This window comes from Primulina eburnea, chromosome 16, assembly GCF_022965805.1.
Source record: "Primulina eburnea isolate SZY01 chromosome 16, ASM2296580v1, whole genome shotgun sequence".
NCBI classification, from domain to species: Eukaryota; Viridiplantae; Streptophyta; class Magnoliopsida; order Lamiales; family Gesneriaceae; genus Primulina; species Primulina eburnea.
Genome location: NC_133116.1, coordinates 13,228,696 through 13,251,051, shown reverse-complemented (window position 1 = coordinate 13,251,051; position 22,356 = coordinate 13,228,696). Strand labels below are relative to the sequence as shown.

Below are 22,356 nucleotides of genomic sequence, written 5' to 3'. Positions count from 1 at the left end.
GATGAATTGTCCCAATAAATTCATATGCTACAATCCTTTGTGCATATCAAGTGTTTGATGAATTGTCCCATTGAATTCCATATGCTACAATCCGATGTGCATATCAAGTGTTGGATGAATTGTTTCAATGAATTTCATATGTTCCAATCCAAGGAAATGATAGTAATTCATGCATGTCATTGGCCAATCACATGAAGAGTGTCTCTCACAGCCTGGTATATATTTTCATATATCACAGAGATGCTATACATAGATTATCTCTCACAGTCCGATATATATTTATATATATCAACAGAGATAATATTCACAGGTCACAGATTACAAGTTACAGACTATCATTTCATTTCATGGTTATCTCTCACAGTCCGATATATATTTATATATATTAACAGAGATAACATTCACAGATTATAGATCATTGAGCTATTGTTTCATATTCATGCTATGGTATACCATCTATATTATTCTTTCATTATTGTTCATTGAAGATGGTATTGTTCACTTTCATTGCCATTGAGATATTTCAAGCCAAGCCATATAAATATGTATTTGTTATGTAAAGTTCTCTACTTACTGAGTTTTATCTCATTCCAGTTATTTCATGTGATGCAGGTAATAAAAATATTTGAAGCAGATTGTCCAAGGAGAAGAAGTCATATAGCTATTGAAAATGGAACAACTTTTATTTGGTTATGTTAATGTTTTATTGGTGTGAGTTGAACATTTAAAGTTTTAAAAATATCATGTATTTTATTATATGTATTGTGGGTATTTGATTTATGATGTATTGAATTTATGTATTGTTTGGTTTGTATTTTATGAAAATGGTTACAATGGATATAAAGTATATTTTCTTTACGATAAATGCTTCCGCTGATGTCAAGTTATATTTCATTTTAAAATAATTTTAAGTGGGGTGTTTCAATTGGTATCAGAGCAATGTTCTTTGGACCATATATGACTTCTTCTGCCTAGGACAATCTGGTATGTTTTCAATCCTGCATCTATTGATTTTAACATTGACATTTGATTCTATTCCATTGCCATTGATGTATTCTTTCATTCTATCCATGTTAACATGAGCACCTATATAGGAAATGCCTACCAAGCGTAAGAATGTTGAAGGGGATGATAGTACTACTTCCTCAGATAAGACTACTCGTGTAGTAGATGAATTTACTAAGTTATTGCAAGATCAAGCTAAAGTTCATGGTGATCAGATCCAACAGTTATTGACTATGCAAACTACGATTCAAGGTCAAGCACAAGAAAGAATTCAAGGCGCGACAAATAATTCTGAAAATGGTGCGTATGATCGTTTCAGGAGGATGAATCCTCCTGATTTTATTGGTGGTCCTGATCCATTATTAGCTCTTGAATGGGTCAAAGCTTTGGAAGCCATCTTTGACTATTTGAAATTTTCTGATCAAGATAAAGTTGGTTGTGCTGTGTTTATGTTGGTAAAGGCTGCTCGTATTTGGTGGGAAGCCACCAAAGTGACTGTTAATGTTAAAGAACTGGTGTGGAACGAGTTTAAGGAATTATTTCATGCCAAATATTTTTCAAAGGAAATTAAGGCCAAGAAAGTGAAAGAGTTTCTGGAGTTGAGACAGGCTTCTTTGTCTGTTACTGAGTACATACTGAAATTTGAATAAGGTTGTGTGTTTGTTCCTTTTATTGCTGAGAATGACAAGGATAAAGGTGAACACTTTATTCGTGGTTTGAAATCTGAAATTTGTAGGGATGTCCATATGTCCAAGGTAGTGAATTATCAAGAAATTGTGGAGAGAGCCTTACTTGCTGAACATGATGAGCACGAGATTGAGAAGGATAGACAGTTGAGGAGACAAGTTTTTCAAGCCAGAGGTCAGGGTCAGGGTTCAAGTGTGAATGTTAGAGGAGGAGGTTATAAAGGCAAAGGCAAGATGGATCAGCGTAGTAGATTTCCTTTGCCTCCTGCAGATAATGATCGACTATTGTGTGCCAAGTGTGGAAAGTCACACAAAGGAGAATGTTTAATTGGCAGCAGTCGTTGCTATAGATGTAAGGAAGTTGGACACACGGTTTATAACTGTCCTCTTTCTTTTGGAAAAGGTAAAGTGCAAGGTCGAATCTTTTCAATGACAAAGGAGGGCGCAAATCCTGATGCTTCAGTCATATCAGGTAATATTTTCATTTTGGGAAAAGAAGCACTTACCTTAATTGATACAGGTGCAACACATTCTTTTATATCTGAGGAGTTTATGCATACTATATCTGTTGAACCTACTGTGGTGTCTGTTCAATTTAATATTGTGTTGCCTTCTGGGGAAGAAATTTGGACAAATAGTATAATTAAGGCTTGTCCTGTGTTGATGGGATCAAGATTGTTGTATGCAGATTTAATTGTAATTTCAATGGTTGCATTTGATGTGATATTGGGTATGGATTGGTTGTCTGCTTATCGTGCTGTGATTGACTGTGTTAGCAAGACAGTAAAATTTTTAGCAGATGATATTGAGAAGGATTTATTTGTGGGTGGTACCTCTTCATTAAGTATCCCTATTATTTCTTGCCTTCAAGCTACTAAATTGTTGCATAAGGGTTGTGTTGGTTATTTAGCTTCAGTTTTGGATACAAGAAAGGAAAGTAAAATACAGATACAGGATATTGATGTGGTTCAGGATTATCCTGATGTATTTGATGATGATGTACCTGGATTACCACCTGATCGAGAGGTAGAGTTTGTTATTGATTTAATTCCAGGTACAGCTCTAATTTCTAAGGCTCCTTACAGATTAGCTCCAACTGAAATGAAAGAATTAAAGAATCAATTGCAGGAGCTATTAGATAAAGGTTTTATCTGTAGTAGCCCGAATTCCAAATTGGGTAATTAACGGAGTAATGGTGATTAAGAAGGTTTAAGGTGTAATTTTGACCGTGGTCATGATCGGACGGACCGAAGATGGTTCGGTAGCAACGAAGAGTTCGGAAGGTCCGAAGTGAGTTCGGTGGATCCGATCATTAGGTGTCAAGAGTTGATCGACACGTGGGAGTTCGGACGTTCCGAAGTGTAGGTTCGGTGGATCCGATCATGAGGTGTCAAGAGCAGCTGGACACGTGCATGTTCGGACGGTCCGAAGTGTATGATCGGAGGATCCGATCATGAGCTGTCAAGAGCCAATGGACACGTAGCGTTCGGACGTTCCGAAGTGGTGTTCGGAGGATCCGAACATGGCCTATAAATAGTGGTCGGATTTCCTCATTTTGACTCGCCAATTCAGAGAGTTCCATAGCATTTCAGTCGTTTCTGACAGGTTCTAGTCTTTTTCCGAGATTTGGGCACTAGCGGGGAGCTGCTGGTCTTGTAGCAGAGCTGTGCTCTAGTTGGGAGCTAGCGGCATCAGCGGGCTAGCGACGGACGAAGGTTTGGAATTTTATCAGTATTTATCTCAGGATTATCTAGTTAAGTCTGGTAGATAAGTTTAGTGATGGTTTTCACTTGATGAATAGGCTTGGATTAGACCTGTTGTCTGGTTGTTCCAGTGGATTAGGATTGCTGTGATAGAGGTACGAAAGTACTATCCGAGATATCCTGGTTGAGTATACATTCATATATGTGTTGCATGAGTATGTGGTGCATTGATATATGTCATATGACGCATGCTATTATGTCACGTTTATTACTGCACGTTGCATTTCATGTTGAGCCGTATCTTCTTCGAGATAGCCTTTACTGTTGAGCTGTATCTCTTTCGAGATAAGCTATATCTTGGGGCCGCTCAGCCCTGTCTTGTGGACGCATGGACACCGAGAGTACACAGTGGCCGACGGGTCGGGAGGGCTTCGGTGGTCCGGGACATTTTAGGTCCACGTCTGTCTTGTAGTGGATGCAGTGACCCAGAGGTTGGACCGCGCGGCACTATCCACTCGGCGCCTCTAGACTGAGCATTGTTGAGATCCTTTTGTGACTCCTGTTTCTTGACTACCCCGGTATCATGATCATAGCATGTGCATTTCATATAGGTCTGTATACTCATACTTTTGTACTGGGCGTTCTTATCGCTCACGTCCTCGGTTTTGTTTATTCTTGGACACCCCATTCCCACGGGGCAGGCCTCAGGTTGGACAGCTCAGGAGGAGCAGGAGGAGGACGTTGAGTAGCTGGTTGGTTTAGTTTATCGGTATTGTTTTGATTCGATATGGTTGTATTGGATATTTTATTTTGAGTTATTCTAGACTTCGATTGGGTTGTATAATTATAGTTGTCGACTTTTTCCGCTGTTATCTCTGATTATAATTGATTAGGTTAATTGCATGCTTAGTTTTTGATTAGTAGGTGATTCTGGAACGGGTCACTACATTTATGGTATCAGAGCATGCATACGATTTTGGGATATAGATTTCTGTTTTGGGATTTCCGTTGACCAATTTACTAGTTTCCCCTATTCTATGTTGTAGCGATGGCTGACCACTTTGGTGATGAGAGTAGTCAGGGGAGTGTAGGTCGTTGGGGTGACCAGGACGATCGTAGACGTCATCGTGAGCATCGTCATCGTCGGGATGGTCCTAGGCGTTTTGATTTGCATCGTTTTATTCAGATGGGGCCTAAGCCTTTAGTTGGTGGTGAGACTCCCGATGATGCTGAGGATTGGTTAGAGCGCATGGAGAGTTGTTTCGTTTTGTTCATTCTCTAAGCCTGATTTCGAGGACGAAATCGTTTTAAGGGGGGGAGAATGTAGTAGCCCGAATTCCAAATTGGGTAATTAACGGAGTAATGGTGATTAAGAAGGTTTAAGGTGTAATTTTGACCGTGGTCATGATCGGACGGACCGAAGATGGTTCGGTAGCAACGAAGAGTTCGGAAGGTCCGAAGTGAGTTCGGTGGATCCGATCATTAGGTGTCAAGAGTTGATCGACACGTGGGAGTTCGGACGTTCCGAAGTGTAGGTTCGGTGGATCCGATCATGAGGTGTCAAGAGCAGCTGGACACGTGCATGTTCGGACGGTCCGAAGTGTATGATCGGAGGATCCGATCATGAGCTGTCAAGAGCCAATGGACACGTAGCGTTCGGACGTTCCGAAGTGGTGTTCGGAGGATCCGAACATGGCCTATAAATAGTGGTCGGATTTCCTCATTTTGACTCGCCAATTCAGAGAGTTCCATAGCATTTCAGTCGTTTCTGACAGGTTCTAGTCTTTTTCCGAGATTTGGGCACTAGCGGGGAGCTGCTGGTCTTGTAGCAGAGCTGTGCTCTAGTTGGGAGCTAGCGGCATCAGCGGGCTAGCGACGGACGAAGGTTTGGAATTTTATCAGTATTTATCTCAGGATTATCTAGTTAAGTCTGGTAGATAAGTTTAGTGATGGTTTTCACTTGATGAATAGGCTTGGATTAGACCTGTTGTCTGGTTGTTCCAGTGGATTAGGATTGCTGTGATAGAGGTACGAAAGTACTATCCGAGATATCCTGGTTGAGTATACATTCATATATGTGTTGCATGAGTATGTGGTGCATTGATATATGTCATATGACGCATGCTATTATGTCACGTTTATTACTGCACGTTGCATTTCATGTTGAGCCGTATCTTCTTCGAGATAGCCTTTACTGTTGAGCTGTATCTCTTTCGAGATAAGCTATATCTTGGGGCCGCTCAGCCCTGTCTTGTGGACGCATGGACACCGAGAGTACACAGTGGCCGACGGGTCGGGAGGGCTTCGGTGGTCCGGGACATTTTAGGTCCACGTCTGTCTTGTAGTGGATGCAGTGACCCAGAGGTTGGACCGCGCGGCACTATCCACTCGGCGCCTCTAGACTGAGCATTGTTGAGATCCTTTTGTGACTCCTGTTTCTTGACTACCCCGGTATCATGATCATAGCATGTGCATTTCATATAGGTCTGTATACTCATACTTTTGTACTGGGCGTTCTTATCGCTCACGTCCTCGGTTTTGTTTATTCTTGGACACCCCATTCCCACGGGGCAGGCCTCAGGTTGGACAGCTCAGGAGGAGCAGGAGGAGGACGTTGAGTAGCTGGTTGGTTTAGTTTATCGGTATTGTTTTGATTCGATATGGTTGTATTGGATATTTTATTTTGAGTTATTCTAGACTTCGATTGGGTTGTATAATTATAGTTGTCGACTTTTTCCGCTGTTATCTCTGATTATAATTGATTAGGTTAATTGCATGCTTAGTTTTTGATTAGTAGGTGATTCTGGAACGGGTCACTACATTATCCGTCCTAGTTTCTCACCTTGGGGAGCTCCAGTGTTATTCGTGAAAAAGAAGGATGGATCATTGCGATTATGTATTGACTATCGTGAACTGAATAAGGTAACTATTAAGAATAAATATCCTTTGCCAAGGATAGATGATCTTTTTGATCAATTGCAAGGAGCAATAGTATTCTCGAAGATTGATCTTCGGTCTGGTTATCATCAATTAAAGGTGAGAAATAAGGATATATCAAAGACTGCTTTTAGAACGAGGTATGGACATTATGAATTTTTGGTGATGTCTTTTGGATTAACCAATGCTCCTTCAGTGTTTATGGATTTAATGAATCATGTCTTTGCACCGTATTTGGATACCTTTGTCATTGTTTTTATTGATGACATTTTGATTTATTCTAAGACACGAGAACTTCATAGAGATCATTTGAGGATTTTGTTGAACTTGTTGAGGGAAAAACAATTATATGCAAAGTTCAAGAAATGTGAATTTTGGTTAGAACAAGTGGCATTTTTGGGCCATATTGTTTCTAAGGAAGGAATTTCTGTAGATCCTTCTAAAATTGAGTCTATTCAACAATGGTCCATTCCAAAGACAGTTTCAGATGTGAGAAGTTTTCTGGGTTTAGCAGGATATTATCGAAGGTTTATAGAAAACTTCTCAAAGATAGCATTGCCATTGACGAGTTTAACTCGTAAGTCAGTCAAGTTTGAGTGGACTATAGCATGTCAACAAGCATTTCAAGAGTTAAAAGATAAGTTGACTTCTGCCCCTGTGTTAGTACTTCCTTGTGGTACTGAAGATTTTGTGGTTTATTCAGATGCTTCAAAATTGGGGTTAGGTGCTGTACTGATGCAGCATGGGAAAGTGATAGCTTATGCTTCTCGTCAGTTAAAGGACTACGAGAAAAATTATCCTACTCATGATTTGGAGTTAGCAGCTGTGGTGTTTGCATTAAAGATTTGGCGACACTATCTTTATGGTGAGAAATGTGAAATTTTTACGGATCACAAAAGTTTGAGTTATTTGTTTTCACAGAAAGAATTGAATATGCGGCAGCGGAGATGGTTAGAACTTGTCAAGGATTATGATTGTACCATTAGCTATCATCCTGGTAAAGCTAATGTGGTTGCAGATGCTTTGAGTCGCAAGTCAAGTTCAGAATTAAATGCTATGATTTCTAAATTTTTGTTGCTTGATTTGCAAAGGAATGAGATAAGATTGGTATCTTCAGGGACAGTGGCTAGTTTATCTACATTAGTTCTCCGCTCAACTTTGTTTGATCGAATTTTGAAGGAACAACATTCTGATGTTCAGTTATTGGAGTTAAAAAGGAATAAAGAATTATCTGGAGTTTCTGAATTTGGATTGAATCGTGATGGTTTGATTACCTTTCGAGGTAAAATATGTGTTCCTATTGGTGATAACATACGAAGAGAGGTACTCATAGAAGCTCACACGGCGCCATACTCTGTACATCCTGGTGGTACCAAGATGTACCAAGATCTTCGACGTCTTTATTGGTGGCCAGGTATGAAGAAAGACATTACAGTATTTGTTTCTGAATGTCTAACCTGTCAGCAGGTTAAGAGTGAACACCAAAGACCGGAGGGATTATTGCAATCTTTGCCTATACCGCAATGGAAATGGGAACACATCACAATGGATTTTGTGGTTGGATTGCCAAGGTCTCAGAAAGGTTTCAATTCTATTTGGGTGATTGTTGATCGATTGACTAAATCATCGCATTTTCTTCCTGTCAAGATAACATATTCTATGAATCAATATGCCGATGTATATATTCAAGAAATTGTGAGACTTCATGGTATACCGGTATCTATAGTGTCAGATCGTGATCCGAGGTTTACATCAGAGTTCTGGAAAAGTTTACATCGAGCTTTGGGCACGAAGTTAGCCTTTAGCACCGCCTACCATCCTCAAAGCGACGGGCAATCAGAAAGGGTTATTCAAATTCTTGAGGATATGTTAAGAGCTTGCACAATTGATTTCCCTGGGAGTTGGGATTCCAAGTTGCCATTGGTTGAATTCACGTATAATAATAGTTACCAGTCTTCCATTGGCTTAGCACCTTATGAAGCCTTATATGGAAGAAAGTGTAGATCTCTTTTGTATTGGGAAGAGGTAGGTGAAAGAAAGATGTTGGGCCCTGAGTTGGTTCAACAAACAGCAGATGTTGTGGCGTTAATTCAAGAAAGATTGAAGACAGCTCAGTCTAGACAGAAAAGTTATGCCGATGTGAGAAGACGGCCTTTGGCATTCGAGGTTGGTGATCATGTTTTTATCAAGATAGCTCCTCTTAAAGGAGTTATGAGATTTGGCAAGAAAGGTAAGTTAAGTCCTCGATACATTGGACCATTTGAAATTCTAAATAAGATTGGAGAGCGAGCCTATCGTCTTGCTTTACCACCGGACTTGGACCGAGTTCATAATGTATTTCATGTATCCATGCTTCGTAAGTATATTGCGAATCCATCTCATGTTCTTAGGTACGAGTCATTGGAACTTTTGCCTAACCTAAGCTATGATGAAAAGCCGGTTCAAATTCTTGATCGTAAGGTTAAGGTGTTAAGGAACAAAGATATTGGCATTGTCAAAGTTTTATGGAGAAATCAAGTGATTGAAGAGGCCACGTGGGAACCGGAAGAGGAAATGAAGCAACGTTATCCAAATCTATTTGATAGTAAGTAATTTCGGGGACGAAATTTTTATAAGGAGGGGAGATTGTAATATCCCAAGTTTTATTGTTCATTGATCAGTGATTTCATGTGTTATGATTATGGGATATTCATATATATTGATATGGTCAAGTTTTAGTGTTGATTATAGTTCATGTTATTGTCAATGGGTTAGAGAAATTATAGTGGCCTAGTTGTTGATGAATATGGGATTGGACAAGTTTTGGTGATGGTTTTATGCTTGATTTTATAAAGAAGTTGGTTGTTAAAATTCATAATAATTGAGTGGAATAAAAAAAAGGTTGGATATCAAGTCTAGAAAAGTCGTTTTTAGAGGTTCGTGTCGGAGAAGTTGGGCGTCGGTGCGGGCGGCAGCGCCGCACCTGCGCTGCCTATGGCAGCGCCCCTGCCGAGGCAGCGCCGCACCCGCGCTGCCCTGCCGAGGCAGGGCAGCACCCGCGCTGCATCTTGCAGCGCGGGTGCGCGGCCCTGCCGAAGCAGGGCCGCACCTGCGCTGCACGAGGCAGCGCGGGTGCGCTGCCTCGTGCTGGGCAGCGCCGCACCCGCGCTGCCCATTGAGCGCGGGTGCGGTGCTGGATATTTTTGGACGAAAAGTGCTATTCCGAAATGCGATTTTAAGGTTAGGAATGAGTTTTTATAGCATGGTTTGAAGATTTATTTTCATTTCTTCTTTCTCCTTCTTTCTCCTACGTTTCTCATCTTTTTCCCCAAAATTTCTCTCTACCAAATCTTCTTCAAGTTCAAGGATTTTGTGGAAATCTTAGCATCTCCTAGACTAGGTGCTAGCTACAAAGTAAGATCTTAATTATTTATGGGTTTTGTGAAGAATTGTTGGGTTAGATGAATACGTTGACTTTATAGATCTAAGTTTATATGATGTTAATTCATAGTTTTTATGGTGTTTATTGTTGTAGGGATTCTATTGAGGTCATCTTTGCAACCAAGTGTTGATTGGGTTGTAAGTAGAAGCTATTTCTTGTGCTCACATGATATATATGCATCCAAGCCATGTTTATTGATGTCTAGCTTCTTTTATGGTTATATTATGCCATATTCATTGTTATATATTCAAAGATCCAAGAATCCTATTGATTCCATTGTTAAAGAAGCTAGCAAACTATTGTGCCTATCAAGTGTTTGATGAATTGTCCCAATAAATTCATATGCTACAATCCTTTGTGCATATCAAGTGTTTGATGAATTGTCCCATTGAATTCCATATGCTACAATCCGATGTGCATATCAAGTGTTTGATGAATTGTTTCAATGAATTTCATATGTTCCAATCCAAGGAAATGATAGTAATTCATGCATGTCATTGGCCAATCACATGAAGAGTGTCTCTCACAGCCTGGTATATATTTTCATATATCACAGAGATGCTATACATAGATTATCTCTCACAGTCCGATATATATTTATATATATCAACAGAGATAATATTCACAGGTCACAGATTACAAGTTACAGACTATCATTTCATTTCATGGTTATCTCTCACAGTCCGATATATATTTATATATATTAACAGAGATAACATTCACAGATTATAGATCATTGAGCTATTGTTTCATATTCATGTTATGGTATACCATCTATATTATTCTTTCATTATTGTTCATTGAAGATGGTATTGTTCACTTTCATTGCCATTGAGATATTTCAAGCCAAGCCATATAAATATGTATTTGTTATGTAAAGTTCTCTACTTACTGAGTTTTATCTCATTCCAGTTATTTCATGTGATGCAGGTAATAAAAAGATTTGAAGCAGATTGTCCAAGGAGAAGAAGTCATATAGCTATTGAAAATGGAACAACTTTTATTTGGTTATGTTAATGTTTTATTAGTGTGAGTTGAACATTTAAAGTTTTAAAAATATCATGTATTTTATTATATGTATTGTGGGTATTTGATTTAAGATGTATTGAATTTATGTATTGTTTGGTTTGTATTTTATGAAAATGGTTACAATGGATATAAAGTATATTTTTTTTACGATAAATGCTTCCGCTGATGTCAAGTTATATTTCATTTTAAAATAATTTTAAGTGGGGTGTTTCACAACCAGCGTGCATGTTTGTGTTTCTGTCCAGGTGAGTTTGAGCGAGCTAGGGTCTGGTTCTAAGAGCTAGGCTTGGTCAGTAGGGTGCCTAGGTGGGTTAACTAGGGTTTGGCTTGACGTGGCTCAAGTAAATTGGGAGATGGCTCGGTGTGTTCGAATGAGAGTCATTATTTCGAATTTAATAAGGAAAATTGGAACCATGGGTCCACGGGTGTGGTTCATGGCTCACAAGGATAGAATAAATAATAAATATGTTATGTTTAAAATTTGGTATCAAAATAATGAGCTTTGAATTTATTAGGGATCTAATCGTCTCACGAAACGCTAATTAAATAATTAATTGAAAAGTCTAGTTTTAAGCTTTATAAAATTATGAAATTTTTTATTTAAGCTTATATAATTATTTGGAATATGCTCATGTCATTAAAAGTGATAAAACGATAAATTCGAGAATTTTTACGTTGAGGGGAAAAACAGTAATTTTACACAATGAAATAAGAAAAAGCTTGGAAGCGTACCGAAGGACCATAATGCATGTTAAATGATATTTTATGATTTAAAATGATGATTTTGATGATAATATGTTATTTTATGATTTATGGTAAAGATGTGTAATTTATACTGTTTAAAATGTTATTTTTGGAAAGTTATGCTATTATATGATTTTTAAAGAAAATAAAAAAATTTTAAAGGATGTGAACTGACTGTGACATATGATATATAATTTGTGGGCAATCTATTTATGTGAGGACGGTGAATTTACAATTTTTTGTGGATGATGTGAGGGCGTCCATATACGGGCCAAGGCACCGGAGGACCCCCTTTACGGGAAAAGGCCCCAGAGGGACCCAGAAAATCGTATTTCCACTGTGGAGCATAGTGCACACCCCCATAGGCCATGTGGAGCTGAAGACTAATCAGTCGACCGAAGGATAAAAGCTAGTCACTTTCCAGGATCAAACTTCACCCAAAATGATTTATACTGAAAACTTTATGATATATGATTCATGATGATTAAAGCTATTTTTAAAATGATTTATTTTTGCACAAAGCTATTTTTAAATGATTTATTTATGCTTAAAGCTATTTTTAAATGTTAATTATGTTCAAAAGCTATTTTAAATAAAAGTATGATTTTTAAAGCATGTGATTGTAATTAGTTTAAAACTTTTAAATTTTGTAAACTGATAAAAGAAGTATCAGTTCTTGCATATATCAGTTCAGTTATGGTGAGAACTGAACTGATAATAGCTTGAACTGATCAAATCAGTTTGAAAACAATAGTTAAGCAGTTAAGTACAGAAGATATGTTTATAGATGTTTGAAGACTTCAACTGCTCCTACGTCACCCCTTCTATCATCTCGGGTATATGATCCAATAGAAGACTTTGATTTATACAATGCCTTATACAAACCTACTCAGCTTAGGACTTACACTACTGCCTAACTGAACTCCTAGCCTAGATTGAAGGCAACACCTTCCAGCCAACACTTGCTTAACATCTATGTGTCAAAGACTACATACACAAGTTTATTATTTTTGTACAAGACTCTCTCAGCTATTCAATAAGCTCAGCTCTCTGTATATGTGAGTGATTGTGTGTGAGTGTGTGAGAACTGATCTATGAATACAACACGAAGGTGTTCTCACGCACTGAGGGAAAAATTCTTCTAAGCTAATCTGATAACAATTTGAAGTGTTCCCTCAAATCTGGGTTGATTGCTTCTTGTAAGCTGATATGCATTGTACGTGCCCTTCTTATTTCAATCTTCATGCACTCTTGTTTTTCCACACTTTTGTATATTTCTGATCTAGGTCTAGTATTTATAGAGGCAATGAGACCGTACACCAAGACTCATCAAATATGTTCATTGCAATTCGAATTCGTTCCTCGAAATATGTCTGTACTTTCCGACAGCCATTCTGGAACGTTTAGGATTTAACACTGCTGCAACGTCCATTATTTTTCTTTGACTGGACAAAAGCTTTTACTCAAGGCGCACAGCTGGATTCCATTTGAATAAGCTTGTCGTGTTATGCAAACTGATTGATTCCTAACTGATGTTCTGAACTTGTCAGTTGAACTGATCTTGAACTGGTTTGGTGAAATCAGTTGGCTCGTCAGCTGAACTAATTTCACTGCTTCAGTTGAACTGGTCAGCTGGGCTCTTCATCAGTAAAGATTTTCATCAGCTGGCCGGGCTTCTGAAGGTCTTCTGCTGAACCACCTATCAGCTGGATAATCAGTTGAACTGATTCAGTTTGGGCAATCAGTAGGCACTTTCAGTTTTGCATCTCGATAGCTTCATTTTTGGCTCGATAACTGATCAGTTCGAATCCTGATCAGTTTCAAATTCTGTGCACTTAGGTAAATTTATTAGAAACAAAATACCAAGTTTTGTTAACATCAAAATCAAGATTGCGAATATGAAATATTCCAACAAATTTATATCGTTATTTCATCACGAAGAACTTTTGTCTCATTTTTGTTGTCATAGTTGTCGTGACATACTTCTTCTTTGCTTTTATTTGCGAGGTATGAATTATACACAAAAATCGAATAATCACACCTATTATTGATATATCGAATATGAGGCAATGAATTGTTTTTGATACATACCTCCATTTGTTTCGACTTAGGCGCTTTTACTTTTGCCAAATACTCTCACATTTTAAGATATTCATAGAAAATTTTGTAGATATTCTATAATTCGCAAGGAGTTGTATTCTTCTTACCTGTAGTTAGGCAAAAACTTGTGTGAGACGGTCTCACTGGTCATATTTTGTTAGACATATATCTTGTTTGGGTCATCCATGAAAAAATATTAATATTTATACTAAGAGTATTACTTTTTATTGTGAATATCGGTGAGGTTGACCCGTCTCACAGATAAAGATTCGTGAGACCGCTCACGAAAGACTTACTCGTGTAGTTATTATTGATAAAATAGGTTGTCAATGAGATTGCTTCCCCCCACAATTTTGGGTAATCAAATACTTTAAAATTATAAACATCATAACTTAGAAATCAAAATTTAACAAATTAAATTCTTCCAAGTTCTAAGTGTCATAAACTTAGAAACCAAAATTCAATATTTCAATATCTTACTAAATTTAGATTTAAACATTATTAATTAAAGAACTAAAAACTTTATAAATTCAAAGTGTTTTTAACTTATAAATCGAAATTGATGATTGTATATCTTGCTAAGTTTGAATTTAAACATTATTGCTTAATTAATTCAAAGCTTAATACATTATTATCAAATTTGACAATATGGTATTCTAAAGTCTATTATCTCAATTATTGTTGGATTGGTGTTCAAACTTCTAAGTTTTCCAAATTTTAATTGTTATAAATTAGATATCTAAATTCAAGATTTTATATTTTGAAAATTTAGATTTAAGCATATTTTGTTTACAAAATTTAAACTTGGACTCTCGAATTTCATTAATAATTTAAATTTTAAAATCAAAAGCTTATAAAACTTAATTCAAAATTTTTTATCTTAAAACTCGAAGTTTTAAGGGTACAAAACATATAAAATTCATCAATAATCAAACAACAAAGAGTATAACATCTTATTACGACGTACTCAGCACGTTATATATAATTGACACATCATTCCACTTAGTTATCCACCAAGTTTTCTTCAAAATTCATCAAAAATGAAGCATGTTTCCATGTATATCGTATAACTTGTCACGAGTCACGACATAATCTGCAACTGTCATGTTAACTTGATCTCATTTATCTTTCATGTAAAATTAATTGCAACTCTTGGGCTTGTACTATAACATTTGGAGTTCACAAATTTGAAGTCTATAAATTTTCCAACAATGAATTTCTTCATAGACATTTTCTGCTCTATATTTCTTTTCCAAGAATCTTCACAAATCTATTGCATTTTCCATTCGACTATACACGTCGTATAATGTATTGTCTAAATAGTTGATGAAATAATTACGAAATAAATAATAACAATTTCCCCAAACATCATAAGCAGTTACCTTGTATTTGTCGGTTTTTTTCAGATACCGTTGGAGCCTTCTCATACAAAAAAAATCATAAGATTCCAGATGGTCAGATAAAACATCATCTTTTGTTGCCATCTTTTGAATTCGGTGCTCCCAAACTTCTCGGGTTTCTCACCATGGACCGCTAGAACACTTGCTGGAATGAGCCCCAGATGATGAATTTAGAATGCACAATAAAAATTTTCTTAAGATTGTTGGTTTGAATACAATACAAAACTGAAACTATTGGGTTGATTTCGCAGCAAATTTTGGGACAAGCTCTGGACCAAGGCACGAACAAAATGTAACTTGAGGCTATAATTCAACTATATCTCCTTAAGACGAATTATCCTCACATACACCGCTTATTGAACACGACAATAGTCTCCCAAGATACAAGGACTTGTGTTTTGTAATATCATCACTCCAGTTACAAAACTGGGTGAAGTTCAAGATGTTTTTGAACCTTCTTCAGATATGATAAACGAAAATTATATGCAACAATAAGTAATTGACGAAAATATATGTATTCTAAAGTTTTTGAATGCCTAGCCTTTTCCATTATGATATAAGGATCGACCTATTTATAGATTTCCAAGAGTTGGAATGATTTTTACGCTAGGCTACGTTTGGTTTGGAGCATAAAATAATGAAATGAGTAAGAGAGAAATGATAAAAAAAAATGATTGAAGTAATAATGATAAAATAATATTATGTTTAATATGATTGTTAAGAAAGTGATAAATAATAATCTTTTGATGAATTGACAAAATTGTCCTTCCAGATTTGTGGCGGCGGTCGGCGGCGGAAGTGGTCGAATATTGGTTTTGAACACTACTTAAAAGTAAAAAATTTACTGGTATTAATTTCTCATTTATCCGAAAATTGGTTTTGAACAAATTAATATTCTAAAAATATCTACTCGAAATATAAATTTCAATTTTCAAGTAAATTTTAGATTTTATTGGACGAATCACATTCGACTAATTTTTCAAATGTTAATGGGCCTTACATTCATTTTTACAACACTATCTATAATTAACTACATCCCGATTTTTTGGGGTTTAGATCCTCTGCGGTGCAGAGAAAACAACACATAGTACTGTGCCATCAAATGACGTCATTTATAGTCTTTTTTTCCATTTTGTATTCATTAAATTTGTACTGAATTTTGACCAGCAACTTGGGCTTCTTGTGCAAAAACACATCATCAAATTTTGGTTTTGTTGAATTAATTACTAACAACATGGCCAATATAAATAATAATTAAATGTAATTTTTTAGACAATCAATTAATTCATGCAAAGTTTATTACTATTAATTTTTTTAAAAACACACTAAGAAATCAAATCAGACCAAAATCACCCGATAGAATAATTAAAGGATAAATTAATTATTAGCTTGACTTAAAAATTTAAATCTCAACAAAAATTTAATTAGAGGGTAATTTTTTAAAATAATTATATAAATTAAATTCTTGTTAAATTTATTTTGTATGCAATAATATATAGTTTAATTCTATTAAGTTAAATTAATTATTTTAAAATTATTGATAATTAGAAGTCTTACTGCTATTTTATATTAAGTTTTTGAGATACTAAGAATTTCAGTTAAGCATTGGTATGTCCTGCTGAAGTGGGTAGTTGCAAGCCATTGTAATTGTCAAAGTCTTTTAGTATAATCTTTCTGTGAAAAAGAATGAATGACGTATGAGTTATTCAAATCTCCGAACATCAAAAAATAAACCCATGCAATTTATTTTATCTTAGTAAAAAAAGTTTGTTTAATTAGTATCCTTATCGAATGTAGGCGGTATTCTGTTGAGGTCATGAATTTCAATGGAGATATATCCTTTACATATTCTTGAATAACTCTCCTTTTTTTTAAGGTAGAATATTGTTAATTGAAATGAAGGCTCAAAATTTATGAACTATTTATTTTTTTCCCATATTGGAATATACTTCGAATTTCACGAGTTTGGCATATCTCATCTTTAGACTGTTTTTAAAGAACCGAAATTCATGGAAACTGATGATGCATTGTTATTATTCTCCTTCTTGAATTATAATATATATATATAATTACTTTTAGGTTATATTTTTAGGAAATGTGAAATTATTGTGCATTTTGATTAGAGGATGTACCTTACATTTTGATGAAGAATAAGACAATGTAATCATATTTTTAATTTCTATAAACTATATTTTGGGTATGCTGAATTTAAAATCTAAACATATTTTAATATTTCGGACACAAATTAAATGTAGTGCTAACTTTTAGTTTTATCTTATACTCCATGATGTAAATGTTCTAAATTTTAATTTAAGCATTAGGATGTTAATATTCTTATATTGTTGAAAATTTTATTAATTGAAAAAATAAATTTGACAATACTCATTGAATTAAGAGAATGATATCAAGAAATTGTTAACAACTGGTAAAAATATTATTATTAATATAATATTATTTAATTTTAAAATAATTAATTTAACTTAATAGAATTAAACTATATATTATTGCATACAAAATAAATTTAACAAGAATTTAATTTTTATAATTATTTTAAAAAATTACCCTCTAATTAAATTTTTGTTGAGATTAAATTTTTTAAGTCAAGCTAATAATTAATTTATCATTTAAATATTCTATCAGATGAGAGAAGTCCAAGTTGCTGGTCAAAATCCTGTACAAATTTAATGAATACAAAAGGGGGGAAAAAGACAGTAAACGACGTAGTTTGATCGCACAGCACTGTGTGCTGTTTTTTTATGCACCGCAGAGGATCTGAACCCTTTTGTTTTGTATACATACTAGCAAACAAAAGTTTAGTTGAACCTAAATTTTAGGAAATATCAATCTTATTTTAAACCCATCATACCCATGATTGTTGAGTCCAGACTGCGGTATTACCATGTACTTTGAGATGGCAAACCCCAGCAGAATGACCCCAAATGTGGATTCTTTATGTGGATATTCATCTGTCATGCATAGGATTAAGTATTTTAGATTTTACCCTTCACTCGGATCCCGTCCGTCATATTCAATTGCGGACAGATCAGTCTGCTTGTCGTAAGAAATTTTAGTAGCAGCTTTGTTATCCTGCAACTTGCAAGCCAACCAGGCTAACCCCTCATACAACCCCTCTCCCTTGATAGCACAAGTCGCCTGTATATGCCATTTTCTGTCTTTGATATCGTAAAGACCAAGCCCTTCACAAACTTCAGTTGGTGTCATTGCCCCTTCCTGAACCCAAAAATAAATGCCAATTTACAATTATTTGTCCCTAACTTCTATATTTTTCAATTTTAGTCATGTTATCCATCAATTCACAGTTGCAGTCAATTAACATGCGTGTACTTTTTGTTTTTGGCGATTCTAGTTCTTTTCACGGAAGTGGAGTCACGATAATGTCCGTCGACATGTCAGCATTTTATAGTGACACGTCATACCGATGACAAAAATAGGAAATATACTTTTAATGGAAATAACGTCTACTCGTGGCTGGCTCGAGTTCGGTTTCAGTAAAACTGACTTACTATGTCTTGTTTGTTTGCAAAGACCAATATAACAGCATTAATCATGTATGGATGTGAGATGATGGCCTGAAAAAAAGAATGAAAGAAGTGAAAAGAGACGTGGAGACACAAATACTATATATATATATATATATATATATATATATATATATATATATATATTCGGACGAATTAAACCTGAAAATTTTCCTTTGCCCACCCAATACTCTCTCTATCGGCAGAGTCTACGACATATATCTGTCAAAAGAGAAGAACCAATCACCAACAAATGACACATAGAAATAGCTTCTTGGAGTATATATGTACCCAAATCCTACAAATACAAGCCTTAATTGTTCTTGTTACTGCTTAAAAAGGCAATGGAATAATGAATCATCATGTTGCCTAAAAATTGAAGTTTTGAAAGAAATCACTTTTGTCTATCAAATAGATCATATTGCCGACTTCAAGCACACTATCAGATTAGATGGTTTCTACAGCCTAGAGAAGCATTACCAGCCCCGAAGTGTTGTAAAAGAAGTGTCTCCATATTGGTCTCATTCTATCACGTCCACCCATATCCAACATCGTAAACGTTATATCTCGATATCGAACCTCCTCTACATTGAAACCTGCATTGCAACATAATTCATTCAAGTCCAAATTTTGTCTCGAAAACAAGAAAATCCGAAAAGATATGGGTGTGATCTCCCCATAAGTGGTAAAGAATAACAAACCAACTGTAGGACCGTCCGGCGGAACCACTCCGCTGTGAAGCTTATACAGAACAGTTGTCTTGCCAGCACAATCCAGCCCATGCATCACGATCTACGCCACCAACCAAGAACAACATTCAGAAACAGATATCAATCCAACAAAGTTTCCGGCTCTAGCTAACTAGGTGTATTTTGATCAAATCAATCAGTACTCCATCCATCTCAATTCGAAACAAACACTTTCATAACTCAACCAAAAAAAAATGCTGATAGTTTTTATAATTTCACACGAATTTATCAACTTCAGGAGTGAAAAAAATTACCCGAATCTTCGAGTTGCCAAAGAGATCATCATAAAGCTTGCCAAAGACTTGTCCCATTATATTCCAGCAAAATTTCTTCTTTCAATGAACAAAACTTGGAAGGAAAAAGAAGCAGGAAGATCTCCTGTTAATATGGCTAGAAATACTTAAGCAGCAAGAAACATTCAATTTATAATTTGAAAACTTGAAACACACACTTTACCAACAAAGATTTGGGTTCACCACACCAAGTTTTGACTATGCTCTATTCCCATTACATTACTAATGGAATAATCAATTCTTACCTCAGTGAAAATTGATGACCAAAACTTATGGATCTCACGTTTGGGTCTTATTAATCAGTAAAAAAGATTAAATTACCTTATGATAAATTTAAATTTTAGAACTTGACTAGATAACATGGCACCTAGAGATTTGTAAAAATCTGCCATCCCCACATGCTATTTTTTTAAAAAAAAATAATCATGCTCGTTTTATTGAGGGATGGATCACATAAGTCAACCAAGAGAGAATGAATTGTCTGAATAATTTTATTTTATATTATTCACCAAATAATTGTATCTAGCTAGCCAAAAAGTTGTCTTTTTTATGATATTAAATCATAATTTTTCGGATCTAATATCAGCTCTTATCTAGTTTTTATTTAAAAATTTTGATTGAATCCAAACTCCAATTATTTTAAAAAAGAGAAGACTACAAAATTAATTAATGTTGCTATGTTATTTTCTTCTTTTAAAGTCAAATCTTACAAACGAAGCTTCAAATCTGCATCTTACAAACATATATTTAAGGATTAAAGTCAAGTGAAAACATGTAAAATGGATATAATAATAGCATATGATATGTAACTCGATTCATTGTTCTTATAAATAATAGTACTCTTAAAAGTAAAAATTTACGGTAAAAAGTAAAAATCTCAAACTCACAAATATATCAAACTACACTTTATAAATTTTCTCTCTACTCAATTGTGATTTTCTTCACAAATTGAGAACATATTTATAGAATTTCTTTGGAAATAATCCAAAAGTTAAATTCATCATTACATACATCATCACACACTAATTTTCAATATTTACAACTCTTATTTTCAACATTCAAATATATCAACTTTTATTTTTCAATATTCAAATATATCAACTCTTATTTTTCAACATTCCCCCTTGCGATGATGATCATGATACAATGACTGTCTTCATTACATGTTTTTATACTGTCTAGTTAAAAACTTTACTAGGAGAAACCTATTGGGATAAAAACCATAGTAAGGGAAAAATAGTAAAGTCACGTAAACTACCCCTCATGTTAACACAAGCGATTCTTCACAAATTTTGTAGATTGCGCATCCAAATATTATATATATACTTTCTCAATATTGTCGTAGGAATTGGCTTGTGAAGAGATCTGATGAGTTTTTACTTGATTGAATGTAACGAATATCAATATCTTTATTTTTCTCAAGCTCTTGTATGAATGCGAAGAACTTAGGGAGAATGTATTTAGTTCTGTTGCTTTTTATGTATCATTGTTTCATTTGAGCAACACATGTAGCATTATTGATGCGAACACGGATGGTCAAGCCCCAAGGAAAGCATGGGACCCTTTAGAGTTGCCGGAGGGACCAATAACGAGGGGACGACTAAAGAGATTCAAGGAAACGTTGCAGGTGCTTATGAGCAAGGAAGAAGGACTTACAAGCGGGGTGCAAAGTGCTGGAGGGTTCGTGATGCAAGGGAGTAAAGTTGGGAGCCAAAGAAACATTATTCAAGTGATAAATGAAGAGGAGTCCAGAAGCATCGGCGCCCGAGCGGCCAAATATTACCGCCCAAGAGCCAAATTTGCTGTCCAAGGAGAAAATTTCCAGAATGTCTCGCGCCCGAGCAGTCATATTCTACCATCCGAGCGCGAATAGTACAGAACCCTCGGCGCTCGAGCGGTCAAATTTTACCGCCTGAGCGTGAGCTAGTTGCGGGAAAATCCTAGTTTCCTAGTTTAAAGTTTTGATTATTTTGGTAACTAGATTTGATATCTTTTGATATGTAAACATATGTGAACGAAATTTTAGAGACACAATTCAGATTTATTATTGATATTTTATCAAAGTTTTAGAGTTTTCTCTCAATACATTCAAAGACTTGCTTTGTTATTCAAATCAAACTTATCAAAGTTTTTAACTTTGTGGCGTTTGTTGATCGTTTTTACGCGGATTGTCAAAGACGAGTTCTTTGAAGGTTTATCATAATTTCGGTTGTTTATCTCGTGGTTATTTTTTGCTAAAATTTTCATAGTTTAGAGGTGAAAATCACACACACACACACATTTGATTCAAAAGATCGGGACAACAATGATTCCTTGTTCGTTATTGAATTGAGGGCACGATTCTAAATTAATCGTGTTTGCTATTCGTACGTACAAAGATTCACATCATTTGGTATCAGAGCTTAGGTTCATTGAAATTCAAGTAAGTTTATCTTGTTCTTTAATTTGCAGATCTGTGTTATTTCTCAGTTTGTTTTCAGATCTGTGTTATTCCGTCGTTCTTCGAGTTTTTTTCGTGAATCTGTGATTCTCGAAATTTTGTGGTTCTTTTTTTTTTTTTTGAATTTTCGAGTAGTACTCAGCCAAAAAAAAAATAATACAAAAATTCCGAAAATTCATCATTATTTCTTTTTGATATCTTGTTCTATTTCCTTTAGAGAGTCATATTCAATTGCCTCTCACAGTAAAAAAAAAAGAGAGATCTTCGAATTCTTTGTCTACGCAGTCCAAGTGAGTCGGTCACAATTGTT

General features: G+C 35.4%; 2 protein-coding genes across 2 annotated transcripts; one reads left to right on the top strand and one right to left on the bottom strand.

Annotated features, from left to right (window-relative positions):
• The first annotated feature begins 1,097 nt into the window (after nt 1-1,097).
• LOC140816048 (uncharacterized) lies at nt 1,098-8,923 on the top strand. The gene is made up of 5 exons (XM_073175115.1): nt 1,098-1,633; nt 1,742-2,835; nt 7,350-7,654; nt 7,799-8,330; nt 8,403-8,923. The coding sequence occupies exons 1-5, from the start codon at nt 1,098-1,100 to the stop codon at nt 8,921-8,923; spliced, it is 2,988 nt and encodes a 995-aa protein (XP_073031216.1).
• Nucleotides 8,924-18,020: 9,097 nt separating this feature from the next.
• On the bottom strand, nt 18,021-19,848 carry LOC140816938 (uncharacterized). Its single transcript, XM_073176447.1, has 6 exons — nt 19,568-19,848; nt 19,266-19,356; nt 19,045-19,160; nt 18,727-18,786; nt 18,550-18,615; nt 18,021-18,256 (listed from the first exon to the last, which is right to left on the bottom strand). Exons 1-6 carry the CDS (start codon nt 19,622-19,624, stop codon nt 18,023-18,025), a joined length of 624 nt encoding a protein of 207 aa, XP_073032548.1. The 5' UTR covers nt 19,625-19,848; the 3' UTR covers nt 18,021-18,022.
• Between the last annotated feature and the right edge of the window lie 2,508 nt (nt 19,849-22,356).